This window comes from Topomyia yanbarensis, chromosome 3 (assembly GCF_030247195.1).
Source record: "Topomyia yanbarensis strain Yona2022 chromosome 3, ASM3024719v1, whole genome shotgun sequence".
In the NCBI taxonomy this organism is placed as follows: Eukaryota; Metazoa; Arthropoda; class Insecta; order Diptera; family Culicidae; genus Topomyia; species Topomyia yanbarensis.
In genome coordinates, this window is record NC_080672.1 from 322,195,614 (window position 1) to 322,211,249 (window position 15,636).

General features: G+C 35.8%; 2 protein-coding genes across 3 annotated transcripts in view; both read right to left on the reverse strand.

Annotated features, from left to right (window-relative positions):
• Positions 1–664: 664 nt before the first annotated feature.
• On the reverse strand, positions 665–2,806 carry LOC131692287 (uncharacterized). 2 transcript variants are annotated; one of them, XM_058979255.1, is made up of 3 exons: positions 2,746–2,806; positions 1,657–2,505; positions 665–1,377 (listed from the first exon to the last, which is right to left on the reverse strand). In XM_058979255.1, the coding sequence occupies exons 2-3, from the start codon at positions 2,484–2,486 to the stop codon at positions 1,182–1,184; spliced, it is 1,026 nt and encodes a 341-aa protein (XP_058835238.1). In that variant the 5' UTR covers positions 2,487–2,505; positions 2,746–2,806; the 3' UTR covers positions 665–1,181. The 2 variants fall into 2 exon arrangements, with proteins under 2 accessions (XP_058835238.1, XP_058835237.1); XM_058979254.1 differs by lacking the exon at positions 2,746–2,806 and having other exon boundaries at positions 1,657–2,567.
• Positions 2,807–11,313: 8,507 nt separating this feature from the next.
• Positions 11,314–15,636, reverse strand: part of LOC131688085 (homeobox protein HMX3) — a 51,744-nt gene continuing 47,421 nt past the window's right edge. Inside the window, exon 3 of the mRNA XM_058972237.1 lies at positions 11,314–12,155. Coding sequence (XP_058828220.1) covers positions 11,314–12,155 — 842 coding nt within the window. The remainder of the gene's footprint in view (positions 12,156–15,636) is intronic.

Below are 15,636 nucleotides of genomic sequence, written 5' to 3' on the forward strand. Positions count from 1 at the left end.
AGTGAAGGCCTTACCGTCATCGAAGTTTTCGATCTCCCAGAAACACTCGAGCTTAGAATCGAGCGGATCTTCTACGCAGACATCCCAAGTAACAATTGAAGTTTTATAGCATGCTACAAGTGCAATCTAAGTTTTATGAGTGTCTATAAAACTACCATAAAACCTAAATTGTTACTAGGGATGGCTGCATTGAGCGACTGTTGGTTCCGAGCCTGGCTCGGCAACTTTTTCACAGGCGATGTAGCCTAGCACAGTCTTCTGTAGAATCGGGTACCCAGCCGCTAACAAAAGTAGCTGATTTTCAAGCAATATGAAGGACAGCTCAGCACCAACAATGATATCAATCTCTTGGCTAACGTTGAACTGCGGATCGGTGAGCGGGAGGTAAACTTTGGCAGCACTAGGCAATCCAGCTTGTATTTGAATTCCCCGAAGCGCGAAGCGAGCGATAACATCACACCGTGGTGCACGATGAGGGTAGATTGAGAAAGGCACAACTGCACCTCTAGGTGAATTAAAACAGCTTTTTTTCTGTGTCCTGTTCCATAAATATATAGGGTAATTGAATCAAACTCATCGGACTGTATCCCGTCTTGGTAAGACTTTTTTGAATACGTTTATTTGTTTGATATTGTTCTCATACAATCTACAGGTTATGTGTTAGGATACGATTCATACGCTAGTAAAAATACATGAACAGAAGGCATCGTAATATTAAAAAGAGCCTTTAAATCTACATTTTGTCAATATCACATTTTTCAAAATCAAAATCATTCCAAGCAAAATTTGGGCCACAAAACTGATGCAATTAAAATAAGGTCATTATATATTACGAATTGCTTTTTAAAATCGAAATTTCAGACCCCTCCCGATTTTTTTTTTCTGGATCCGCCGCTTGTAGATGTGATATTGACAAGATTTTTTTTAAAATATTCCTATTCATTTGAAGAACATTAGCTGGGTGTGTAAAAGTTATTATGGCGGCCGTCTTTATTCGTGCTTCAAGTCACCATCACCAGCGACACAATAGAATACGGTGTCGCTATTGGTAGAGGCCTGAAGCACGAGCACCGACAGTTTTGGAAGCGTAATACCCATATAGCAACAGTTTCGCTATAGATTAGATACTTTCTGAAAAAATCAATCCATTGCGGTTTGATCTTAGGTATCGAACAATGTTATCAATCACTAGCACTGAAATTGCCACATTGACAAATGATGCGTCTCACGCCCAAAGTAAGCACCAGCTCAGGACGAAGTTGGTACAAGCTTCTCTCCCATATCTTGAAAGGGTCCGAAATTGAGGGAATGTGCATAAACTCGAGAATTCGGTGGAATGGAATAATTTTCGCGGAACTGCCAATCTTCATCTCGTACCTAAAATGAATAATTATACTTTAGTTTCCGATACGGTCATTGAATACAAGCTTATACCACAGATAACAGACATTTAGGCTAGAACAAATTTTTCCATCTATTCAACTGTTTGCTACAAGTATTTGATACTTGCGTTTCAGCTACATTGTATCGATCATTACGTCTTCTACAAAAGTTTGCTAAATGTGTTTCCTGCGTTCGCTTTATTTGAAATGGCAGTTGTATGTGCTTACACGCAGCCTAAACGTCAATTATCTGTACTTAAGCTAAGAAGCTTACCGTCCTGGTGTTCCTGATTTCAAGTTAATGCTAATAGCTGCATATTTTACGGCACTAAACATTTTACCGTATTTAGGAGTCACGGTTATTAGCCACTCATTGCCATATCGATCAAAAAATACTTCGGTGTCATAGGAGAATGACGTATGACAGTCAATCGTAAACGTGAAACTTTCGAAATCGTTAGTAACTTTATTTTCTTGTTTTTTTAGCTTTAGCTTGTTCACTATTTCTTCTATACGATTTTTCAGTAGACTCCGATTAACAACCAGCTCCTTCAAGCAGTAAGACTGCGACTCATTCACAATGGATTGGACTTCTTCGTGCATTGATTTGAATTCATCGTTCATTGGTACAGGAGGTACAGGTATAAAACATTTCACGAACTCGCTGGAAGGGTCCAAATCTTTGAGGACCTCAACCAAGCGTAAGAAACTGTACAGTGATTTCAACTTCTGGGCAAGTTCCGTACGGATGCCTTCGATTGTAATCATGCTGTGCAACGAATGGTCAGCTCCCTTATTTAAACACTGCTTGCAAACGCAAACTTCGCATTCCGTGCAGAACAATGTGACAAGCAGTTGATGCTTCTCGCAGCTGTAGTTAAGGCACTGGTCATGATACTTATTGACGGGCGTTTTGTTACGACAAAAGCCACATCCATTTTCCTGTTGACATTTTGCCATACACTCGAAACACAGCATTTTGTGGCAGGTAACACAGAATACAGGTTTATTAGCGTCTTCCATGCATATCGCACAGCTGGTATTTTCCAGAGATATTTCTACAGGCAGAAACAGTGCAGATTTGGTCGTTTGCTCAATAGACATGGCGTTAGCTGCAATTAAACTAAGACGAACGATTAGTTGCGCCAAACATCGGATAAAGATTTGACTTTTTGTTCTAATCACGTCATTAATGCACAATGAGTTAACTCTGCTACAATCATGATATTAGTTTTTAATAAGTCCCTCCACGTTGCAATAATGACGAAATAGAATTGTTGCTAGAATAGTTATTCCTGGTTCAGCTATCGACAATACCGTTCATCACAAATTATTGAGCTGATTTTAAGTTTAATGTGTTTACGTGAGTAGGAAAAACAGTTCTGAGCCGAGCAAGGGATTAGTCACTAATGTTTAGACAGAAAGCCACCAGCTTGAAAGAACTCGTTCATTAATGTTTTCGTTGCATACTGGAAAAATCGTTAGCGTCAGCATAAATTTCTCGCCTTTCAAATCGTGTGCATTGCGTTCGAAAGCGTGATTGCTAATGTATATTTTAGTTAGGTTGATTTGGGAAAGGAAGATTCAATGCTGTGTTCATGATGATCGAATTTCTAGTATTTTTGATTTGATTGATTTTTTGTACCTAATTGAAACGCTATGTTTCCAATGTAGTATTGCTTGATCCGATATTTTCAACAACAGTTACGTTTTCGTCAAATTTATACGAACTTCTCTTTACACGACCTTATTCTCCCAACACACTGTTTTAGACTGATCCATCGTCTCTAGGAGAACAGCTGAAAATGTGGCGTTGAGTGAGTCCATTCAATAGGATTTAATACTATCTAAGGAATGTGTTGGCACTTCGACAGCACCAGCTGACATTTTTGATGTGCAATTTTTTAATCATTGAGCGTATTACTTGTATGAAGGACATTTTAAATTCCGATAATTTGCATATATCAGAAATTTTTTGAACTCCGGAATAATTCGATTGCAATTTCGTGAGGATTATCTCAAGCATCTACACGCTCACGTCGCACTATGGGGTGACTAGGCCAAAAACCTGGACAAAATTATTTTCTGCTGTTCTATATATTATTTTGCAATTATAATTCAAGAGAAGCTTAAATATTTGATCTTTAGCACATTTTTCATAAAAAATCCACTTAACAGTGTGAAATTTGTTTTCTTCTAATATTTCTTCAAAAACTCAATCTAAATAAAACCATTATGAATGGTGGCTATAGTAGCATTCGTAGGACGATTTTCTAACAAATATAATTTTCTTTTTTTTATATAACTAAGTTTATTTAGGCCCAAATACGGTAGCTTAACGAGGCCGATAATTCATTTTTAAGGTACATCGCACGTGTTAGTGGGGGAAGAGAAAACCGTATTTAGGGGCGGTTTGCTCCCCTCTTATGTTAGTGAAGGAAAAAGGTAGGAAGTGGGATACATATTGTAAAATTGGCATTCTCGTTGGCAGGTTGATGATTGTGGGGGATATGCACGCTTTATTGTAGTGGTTTCCATCCTGTAATTGCAGTGGCGAGGGGAAGATCGATATTTCGAATGATTATTGGCACTCCGATGCTGTCATGATGTTCTTGTGACATGTGTCATGATGTTCTGAATGGACGGTTATCAAGAAAGGTATGCATCGTAGACTCGTGAAGCAATGCCATATTGTAGATACAGGGAGAGGTTGACGAGGTTCTACTGTGAATGAGAGGGGAAATTTATTAAACTTGGACATGAATAGTTTTCAAAAAGGTGTAGATAAGAAAACTGTAGGGGTGGTCACGGCTTGCCAGGACGTCTCGGACTGGCAAATAGGGTGATCTACCTCGGGCCCGAAGGGAATCTATTAGTTGGGACCTGGCAACACGGTACTCTGCACACAGCTAAACAACATGCTCGATGTCGTGATAGAATATAATTTTCTAAATTATATTTAAACATTGGAGACAATACGTAAATTACCTTGTTTTATTGATGATCATTCCAAAACTTGTAATGTCATTTTTCTCAAAACAATAAGTAATAATTTTAAAGGAGACGATATTTAACTGATTAGTACAGAAACTGCTGCTTTGTATGCATGCATTCAATATTACGGTCACAATAATGCTGTTCGTCATTGTATATGTATGTTTTGTTCTATGATTGAGGTTCATTTACATCCGTAAATGACTGCCCAAATAAAATATTCGTGTCGACATAGATGATCAATTACTAAGATAATCTCATTCTCTTGGTAAATAGTAAATTCAAGAAAAAAAACTACAAGGCGCAGCCCTATGGAGTTGCACGAACTGTAGACGTAGGACTATACTACTAAATGTAGAATATTTATTTTCTTAGTACATTTTGAGTAATATTAAATCAAATATATTTTTTACGTATAGTTTAAGCACAACCGATCAACATCGAATGTTACAGAATTGAACCAAACCTTCTTGGTTATCGACTTATTTGAGATGATCTGAAAAAAGAAGACAGAAAACCGTGACCGAACTAATATCTGGAACCAAATATTTATAGCACAAGATCAGCTTTTAAAAATTGTAATAGCTTTTCGATTGTGTGTGGTAAAAAAACGAACCGGTGAAGAAAAATCAAATCGATATAATCACATTTCATGTATAGACCAAGCTTTCTAGTTATATTTTGCCATTATTGTAACTTTCCTAAAGTACGCATACAAATGCAGCGAATGCAGTGGTCTTAATCATATATCGAACCTATAAATATACAAGAATCGAAAACAATTTTTTATATGGACTTAGATGTGTTTTTGCAACGGTTTTTCGAGTGCCAGTGCATTCATTCATAAATAGGCTTTGTAGTATGTACCTAGTAGCAGAACCAAAGTAGGATATGCTGAGTGAAAATGAATCACGTGAAATAAAAATAAATCAATGTATTGATCGAACGTAAATAATAAACTTTCGTTGTGCTTTCCGTCGATCCGCATAAATTTGTTGCTAAGAAAGTTTTCGTGTTTGCGCAATGAAAGCACAGATTGCTATCATGCAGGTTACGCATGCAACTGCTAACAAACAGGGATGCCACATTGAATCTATGTTTCGGCCAAAAATATCTGTTTACCATCTGTGATAACTGAAACAGGAAAAAAAAATCTGTGATAGATTTCCAAAAAACCTGTGAAAAATCACAATATTTCCAAACATCTGCGAAAACCTTTAAATTTTTCATCAAAATGCCAAAAATCTGCCATCTATGAAAAAGAATCTGTGATCAAACATTGTGAAAAAAAAATCTGTAACATTACAGAAAAGTCTATGAATATGGTAACCCTGCCAACAAACTAGATATACCTACCTACAACTTAAAGTAATCCTACCTACACATTCGCCTCAAACATTGAACCCAAGCGCACAAAGCAAAATGAGTCAACGCTGATGATTATGGGTGGAACGAAAGAGACAACTAGTACCATGACACTATGTTAACCGTGTTTTCAAATGCTCGAATGTACAAGCGATTTTGTGTACATAAAAGTGTGCTGGAAACGAGCACAAAACAAAAGAAAGCATAGTGTTTGAATGTACAAGCTTAGTCGCGTGTTGGGCGGCACTGGGTAGCGTACCTCCACATCCAGTGTAACGGACTTCTAACTCATCTACACTGGCTGTGAAAACACATAGCGCGGAGATCTGCTCCGCCTGCCGTTCAACAGGCAACTGAGCTTGTCCGGCCGAATCCGTTCTTTAAATAGTCGATGATGACGTCATCCATAGAAGCGTAACGCGCTAGGGACACAAATCTGTCGTGCGGACTTGGGAAACGCTATCTTCTGTATGTAAATGCGCGATATTTTGACTAGGTTGTATACTAGTTAAATTATTAATGTCATCATATCAAAAATCTTTAGGTTTATCTATTGGAATCTGTTCTTAGAAGTATTTCGGGGCGATATGGGCAAAAAATTTGAAAATTTATCGTGAGATGGCTGAATTATATGCGTTTGAAATTAGACCACTTTTCGTTACATACCATTTTTGTAGAATTTGCAAAGTGCACCCCCATATCGAAAACAATGACGTAGTCCTACGTCAAAAACACTTTCAGTTCATCAACTATGAACAAAAGCAATAAAAAACTTTTTTCGGAAGTGCTACTGTATACTGAAGAAAAGTGTGTAACGGTAACATTCCTCGATGACCCTTTGTTCCTCATCTACAAGTTCTACCGCTGGTTTGAAAAGGCGAGGAGGTAGGGTGGTGACCCAATCAGAAACACATAACAAAAATATTTCAAAATTATATTTCGCATTGTTACTTGTTACAAATTTCTGTTATTTTAACTACTAACGAGACCTAATTTATAACACAATATGTTACAAAAAATATGTTCTGTTATAATCTTGTTATTTCATTCTGATCGGGGAGGGTTTGTCATCGAAAATTTATAACTATTATAAACGGTAAACAATTTACTAAACTGATAAGAAATCTTAGCAGGCGATTCAGTTAAATAAGACTTATAGTTTCTTATAATGTTTTATAAAAAGCACCAAAATTATGTAAAAACTACAATTTTCAAATTGCTCTCATACCAAATAAGTAGAAGTGTTTTTGTATATCCGAATCTTGAAATTACATTAGTCTTTTTCATGCAGGGGATATGTATCGCTTGCACAACGGCGAAAGTATCTTTTTGTATATACACCCAGGTTTTTTACGCGGGTGATGCGTACAGCGTAAAAAACATCGCGTTTATTCGAAAATCTGCGTTAAAAAACCATTAAGTGAAAAATCCGCGTAAGTCCTTTCGAATGCACTTTTCGGAAAGATGGAAGAGCCGGGTCTGGAAGACTACTTATGGCCCGCATCTCAACAACATGCGTATTTTCGAAATGGTCTTGTGGAGCAGGTGCCAGAAATTGATATTTGATTTCTATAACTTAAGCAATGTGGGTATTTTCAGAATGTTCTTGACGACTGGGTGTCAGAAATTGATTTGATGGCATTTTGAAATCTGAGATGGCGACTTCCGGTTTAGTTTTATGATTTTGGGGATTATTTCATGATCGCGAATCATGGATCAGTTCACAAGGCATACATGGATCCATGAATAACAGTCCGAGTTTCATGAAATAGTTAATGAGAAAACATCAAGACTGTTAAAGTTTTGTGATTTAATTCAAAACCACGATCAAGATGTAATAAATCATAAATTGGTCACGTCGCGTAGTTGGACCGTAAACAATGTAGGTTTATGGATATATGTACTCACGATTCAACATTTTGTTTATGAGTAATATTCATATAGTTGTAAACTAATTCACGGACAGAAAAAACGATTTGGTAATAACTATAGCGGAAACTGTAAATGATATTCGCAAATGAAAAAAACATCTCCTTAAGTAAAATCATTATAGATAGGGTGGGCATAGCGTAGTTGGTAAATCAATTGCCTTGTACGCAGTGCACATGGGTTCGAGTCCCGCCCCCGCACATAGGGTTAGAAATTTTTCATAAGAGATTTTTCTAATCCGAAGAGGCAAATTACCTTAAGGTTAAAACCTCTATAATCGAAATAAAAAAATAAAAGCACTATACAAGCGGATAATGGAAGGAAAATGAACATAATAATAAAACAAATGATTTTGGTTCATGATCCTGTTTTCGTTACAAAAAATTAATCTGGGAACAAATTTTTTTTCCGTGCGGTGTCTTCAACATAAATACAACAGAAGAAAAACGAGTAATCGTAAACTGAGTGCGCTTATATCATAGTAGTTTGTATTCTTTTGGTAAAAGCAAGCATATTGGGAATATTCGAGTTCTTAAATAATTGGTGTAGGAAAATTGTTTTGGCGGTACGCCGCCGGGCTATTGTTTGGCGTCGGCGTTTTTGGTTCTCAAAGTGGCATCAATGGTTCACTTCTGTTTTCTACTGACAACCCCCTTTTGAATGATACTCGTTTTGATGGTTTTCACTGATTTGTGGGAACTGGAAACCATTTTGGGTTTCAAAATTGAATCAATAACACTAGTCTACAAAATAAAAATAAAAATCCGAACTTCTATATTCGAACACCATTTCTGATGTAAAATTGTGTGCTGAATTCGGAAATGAGGTACAAAAAATTTACAGTAGAACAGTTTTTGAGTTACAGTAAAAAAAGGAATTTTACCTTTAAAAAAAGTGCGTTCAGTAAAATCCAAATACCTTCGGTTATAGTGCATCGATATGAAATATTATTATTATGTTGAATCGAAGATCATAGCATGTACTTTTGGCTGTTGGGACATTTTGTTTTAGTGCGACTACTGGTTCTGAAGTTATTTACGAGTTTATTGAACTTTTTTTTTGTGTTTGCTTTTTAAAGAAAAATGAACATTTGGTCAAGATTTTAGGATAGATAAAGCAATCCTAAAAATTGTATTTTGATGGAAACCTAAAGCCTGCTAACAACCAATGAAAATAAGCACTTGTTAGTTTGAATCCGATGAAAATTTCGTAAGTTATTAAATTTTTTGTTAAATGACAATTTTTGTGTTTTTCTGTGTCAACTTATTGAACCGTCTCGATTCCAATTTTTTCTAGGATTTGTTCCATAATGTAGGAGGGACTCTCTGTCAGAATTCTGTTAAAGAAGTAAATTGAAGAATTTCGAAAAAATTTAATGTGGGGTAATATTCGAAGTATTATAAAATTAATAATTTGTAAAACTTTTAATTTGTTTTCCTTCCGAGAACATTTAGCAGTTCGTATTTTGAAATTATGTAGGACATCGGACATGATTTATTTGAGGTTTAAAATCTCAAAATCTGAACTTCAGAATGATTTGAATAACGTAGAATATTTTGTAGTTGTTTTACGCAATATATTGCCGTATATTGAAGTTTTGTGAACCAGTACAGTAAAATCGTAGAAGCCAATGTGAATCCAATATTATTTCAAATTATTAACTTCTAGACGTTTTAATATAGTAAAATAAATTGTTAGTAAAACAAAGGTGGATAAGTCAGCATTCGTGAAGCTAGTTCCCAAATTTAACAGTTTGCAATGTCATAAGCTTCCGATGTGTGTATCAAAGCGTTGTGGAGCGTGCAGTTTACAACATATTGTGTACATATACGATTCTGTATGTCACATGTAAATATTATGCGTATTTTTTTAATGCCAAATTTTTGATGACATTACTCCACTGAGCCTGAAATTATTGTTATCAGAAGCCGAGAATCATTTGGCTTAACGAGTACGAACATTACCCCACATTAAATTCTCTCAACATTCTTCAATTCACTTGCTTAACAGAATTCTGACAAAGAAATCCTCGAAACAAACCCTAGAAAAAATAGAATCGAGACGTTGACCTCAACTCAAAAATTCCCATTCTACAAAAATTTGAATAACTTTCACAATTTCCATCCAATTTAAACTGACATTTTTCTTCAAAAAATTACGAAAAATTGAGAAAAAGTTCAAATGATTCGTAAATAAAGTCAGAACCAGTAGTCGCACTAAAACAAAGTATTCTAACGATCAAAAGTGCATTACCTTTAATTCAACATAATAATATTTCATATCGATGCACTACAACCGAAGATATTTGGATTTTACTCGAAGTTCGAGTTACAGTAAAAAAATGATTTTCATCTTTAAAATAAAACGTACGTTCAGTAAAATCCAAATATCTTCGGTTGTAGTGCATCGATATGAAATATTATTATGTTGAATTATAAGAAATGCATTTTTGATCGTTAGAACATTTTGTTTTGGTGCGACTACTGGTTCTGACGTTATTTACGATTCGTTTGCACTTTTTCTCAATTTTTCGTCATTTTTTGAAGCAAAATGAGTGTTTGGTCAATATTTTGGGCAAGATAAAGCAATCCTAAAAATTATATTTTTATGAGAAATTACAGCTTGCTAATAACTGATCTACTGTAAATGTTTTGGACTTCATTTTCGGATTCAGCACACTTGGAGAATGACCACCAGCTATTTAGTGTTGTAAACTAGTGATAATCAATTTCGGTCTTCTACTGACCACTCCCTTTCAAAGGACACCTATATTGACGATGGTTTACATTGTTTTGTAGGAACCGGAAGCTGCCATATTGGTTTACGAAATGGTGGCAAATTCCCTTATTTGATTCCTTCCGGAACCGGTTCCGCAATGGCCATACCGAGGTTGAGGGGACTGTAGGAGTGTACTAACGAACCGTTTGGAAGCTTTTCTCTCCTAAAAAGGCGTGTCACTAAAAATGTGCGCAATTGTTTAGGTTTCCAGAAAAATAGACCTTCCAATTGATTAGAACGTTTCAGTTCTGTAGCTCATACACCCTTACTTGATCCGAATTGGACCAGAGCCCCCTAATAATGTTTCTTGTCACTATTGGTATTCGGAATTCTTTCATATTATCAAAAATTTTAACAAGATGTTAGCAATCTTTGTGAAATAGAATTAATTATTTAATAATTTTTGGCATCAAGTTAAAAATAATTCGCAATCTTACAAAAGTATATTTTTACCATTTTTTTTGTTAACCATTTTTGTTAACGACCTATTGAGTTAATTTGTCAACAGTTTTTTCGGCATTTAATTAGCAAGGGACTGGAAGGTGAAGTATATTTTTCAATATTTAGAGCCATAGTACTCAAGGGAGAGCAAGGTGTTGAAGGGAGAAAGTTTAGAAAAGCGTGGAAGGATCATATATGCAAGCTTAGAGCTCACCGGCGACTTAACCCTTTGTCTGCTACCGTAGTGGTCAGGGTCTTTTGGCATTAGAAATGCGAATCACCTGAGTCTACGGCATGTCCGAACAAGCGTAAAGTAACTTGTTACTTCATGCTGTCGGAACCGACTCACCGATACAAAAGTACTGTGAAGTTAAATTTATCTAATCCAAACGAATTGATATGAAACATCTCGAAACGGGAATTTTTATTCTTTATCATTAACTTCCTCACAGTCTATATCACTAGACGAATCCTCAGCCACATCTGTCACTCTACCGTCCTCTTTAGTTTCAGAATGAGCCACTAGAACTGGGGTTCTTGTCGTATGGCCACCTAGTAGCTCACATGGATTTCCGAATGCTCGTTCCAAATCCGCAATACCAGAGCCACTGCTAACTGGCGAAAGTTCTTCACTAACCAGTTCTGTCGGACCGAACTTCAGTGAACCATAGTAGCTATCCATCATTTCTGGCTGACCCTTGTAGAAGCTGATCCCTTCTTCCATCGGGATTGGTTTAAAACTGGCAGGTGGTAGGCGACTCAGAAAGCTCGGTGCCTGCGACGGGATGCTTGATTTTGGGAGGTAGTTCACAGTGTACCCATTGCTGGGACGCCCCGCGAATGTCGGTGCTCCTGGTTGGTTGGGAGGAATGGGCTGAAACTGTCGCATGGCCGGATGACCTGGATTCAGTGCAGGAGGCGTGTTTAGAAGAAGAGACTGCACTGGTGTTGGACCGCTGGGACTTTGACTGAAAAGCCATAGCCGATCGCCAACTACCATCGGTCGGGCAAAATTCCCTATTCCAAGCTGGGAGTAGTAATGTGAAGCAAGCTGTTCCACATCCGATGTGTACTTTCGTTTCCATTTTGTTCGCCGGTTCTGAAACCAGATCTTGATCTGTGTTTCGGTGAGATGTAACGATTTCGCCAGGGCAGTTCTTTTGGCTACTGATAGATATTTCCCGCGTTCGAACTCCGTCTCCAGTGCTTTTATCTGGGCAGCGGAGAACGCGGTTCTTGGGCGTTTTTTCCGATCGTCGTTTGTTCCTGAAAATATGAGAGAAAAAATCATGCATTTAGTCACACGTAAGCTGAAATGATGTGGAATAGCAAAATGAATGCTGAAAAAATATTTGAGTTTCCTAAATTTAGACTGGCTCTGGTAACAAATTATGTCATTCTGAAATAGATTCGTTGAGACATATTTTTCAAGCCAAGACATTCATTTTCTCGTCGAAAAGTCATCAATCATTTCTTAAATGCGTTTAATCGTTTTCTAATTGTCTCTAAGCACCACACCATGACTTAGTCGACCTAGTGTCACCCAGCGCCAGAAGCAGAGAGAAAATAGCAAGTCGTGGTTTTTCTGTATTCAATTGGTACGAAATAGATTATCGGTTTGGAAAAGTCGGTAAGGTTGGTTTTTGTTTTTATTTGTTTGTATTCTAGGATGGGGCTTTTTTATTTTATCGCTTTGCGTGAAAAAAGACTTCAAACAGATAAAGTATCATTGAGGGACATATACAATGTTTTTTATCATCACTCATTGCATGAATTTCTGAACCAATCAAATTATTTTGAATACTCATTCCTACAGGTTTCATTGAGATGGGGCCTAGCAGAGGTTGAAATATGCACCAATGACTACCCGACCAGAAGGAAATAACACAATTATAACTCATGCTGATATTTTGAGCTTGAGCTTGAGCTTGTGCGACCACCCCTGGCTGCTACCCCGGTATCGAGCTGGACTAGCTGAAGTTGCACAGGGAATCAGTAGATAATTATGCTTGGTAGTAGCGAAACATCTTTCAATGTGCAACTTCTGGTAATCCTAAAGTGTTTTATTGATCAATACCGGCGCCGGCCAGGCCCGAACGTTGATCGCGGAAGGAAAGTGAAGGAATTGTTAGTCCGATACTTGCTTTTGCTAGAGGCCGTCGGGGAGAGAGGGTAACAGTGGATCAGCAGAAACTATGAAACATTCGCAATAAAATCATAATGCATGATCAGAATCGTCTCATTCCCTCATATTTAACGATTTCTAATTCTTTACACGTGTTGCTATATTTTGGAAGAGATCCGATAACTGTATCTCTTTTAAAGGATATTTGTTTGTTTTGTGATAGCCAGAGTAAATTTGCAATGAAAAACATTATTCCATCTTTATGAGTTACCATTCTATTGCTATTTATAGCAAATTTTATGCACAACATTTGCCGCGAACAAAGTTTTTTGGTAACTTCTCATGGTTCTGTGTAATTTGCAAATTTTCATGAATAGACCCATTGGGTACCGTAAACCGGGGTGACATTGATCATTTTTCGAAGTAATCATTACACATTTTTCGGCGTAGCAGATTTTATTCAAGTTTAATATTTTTAAACCATGTGCTGATGTATGACGAACAAGATTGAATAATTTGTATGTGTATGTTCACCCACACTGAGTTCTTAAAAACAATGTTTTTTCATTTAAATGTTTATTTAAGCTAATTCTGAAAAGATACTCATTGTTAAATAAATGTTAATTCGTATTGTACAATGCATTTCAACATACTGTAAAATTCGAGTGACAAAAATTCGTATAATTTGAGACCAACTTGAATAACAGATTCTGAAAACTTGTTTAACCACTAAATTTGTTTTATTTCAGCGATTTATCAATTGACAGAATTTCATCCATTTTAACACGTTAGAGTAAGGAATATAAAAAAATATTGCGAATTTAAGCTTGAAATAATCTGAAAAAATGCGAAATAGTTTCACAAAAAAATGTTTTAAAAATAAGCAAGCTAATAAAAATCAATTTAGCATATGCACCTCTTAAGAAAAATAAAAACTCGATTGGAATTTACTATTCTTGCCAAAATCTAAGATTTATTTGTTGTTTAAAAAATAGACACTTTACGAAGCTTCGTGGAAATAAGGTAAAGTAAAATTTTGGATTTTTGTATATTTTGTACTCAAAAATCGAACAATATGCTCAAAAAGTATAACAAATCACTACATTTTAAGCTTAGATTAAACTTAATTCAAATGGGAATGATTAGGTAGAATAATCGAGTTAAATAAGTAGTCTACGAAAAAAGTTTTGAGTGATCAAAGTCACCCCGATGATCAAAGTCACCTCGGTTTACGGTAACTGTAGAACGATGGTGTATGGGGAACAGCGATTTTTTTTTGTTTTTGTGTAAACAAAACAAACAGTAAATACTACTCTTATAGTGCAAATGTAGTAAATTTTAGCAAGTTTTGTAGAAATTGTCTCTTATTTCAGGATTGCAGCATATATGGTGGTTCGATGTTACGCGATGATATAGTGGATTCTTTCGTAAACAAACGATTTTCGACTCAATATAACTTTAATTCAAAGCGTTAGGATCAGGAATAAAATTTATAAGTAGAATATTTCACTATAGACGACATCGTGTTTCATAGTTCCTACCCATGGGCCACACTGACACATTTTACCACCGACTGTTCATTATCCAAAAAATGTTATTTCCCGTGAATTTTACCAGCTGGAAAAAATATATGTATTAGTTAACAACAGAGTGGCACTATGTATCACTTTTTGTTACACAAATAACAAGTATTATCATCAAAATTAAATTGTAGAAAAAATGTGTTTCATTGTTACCATTGTTAGATAATCTTGTTTATTCAGCTAACTTGCTTCAATTTTTTTGTGTTATTATATTTTAGGGCATTGCGCAGGTAAACTTCGCACATCTAAACAGTCGATACTTTGAACAACCTAACCACAAGAACCACCCTAATTACATTCATTTCACAAAATCGCCAAAAACTAACAAATTTACCAAATACATCATGAAAATTGATTTTCTCTAGAACTAGTCTTATTACCCGAGCAAAGTCGAACATCAAAATTACAACAAGTAGAAATCATATTTTGATAATAGCATCAAATTGAAATCTTATTTTGCTATCAGTTTTAGATTTTTTAAATATGACATCAAATTTTGATCTCATTTTGCTGTCCTTCTTTCTTAGAAGAATTTTCTATGTTTATATCTCTTTGGTGAAACATCAAAGTGAATACATATTTTGTTATCAAAAAAATTTCAACATCTCGATGAGCTTTCAATTTACTCTCACTGATAGCAGAATTGGTTTTCTGTTTGATGTCATAGGACAATTTTGCTGCTCTCCATTTTGATCTTTTAACCGTTAAAACGACAACAACCTGAGTAATCATTTACCGAACATCACAACATCAAGTTTAGTTTTCAATTTGTTGTCAGACTCTGCTCGGGTATGCAGCGTAGCGCATTCCTCTGTACTTGACTCCTAAAGTGCACAGACTCTGGGTCTTACTATAAAATTGATTCCATCAGACAGTAGTTACACTGTTACCAGTTATATTTTACATAAATAATACATTTTTATACTTATTGTAATAATTAAATACGACACGTATAGTGTAAAATATAGTTAACCCTTAAATGCATAACGCTGTTTTAAAACCATATTGCGGAAAACATCTCAAAATTATCACAGTAATG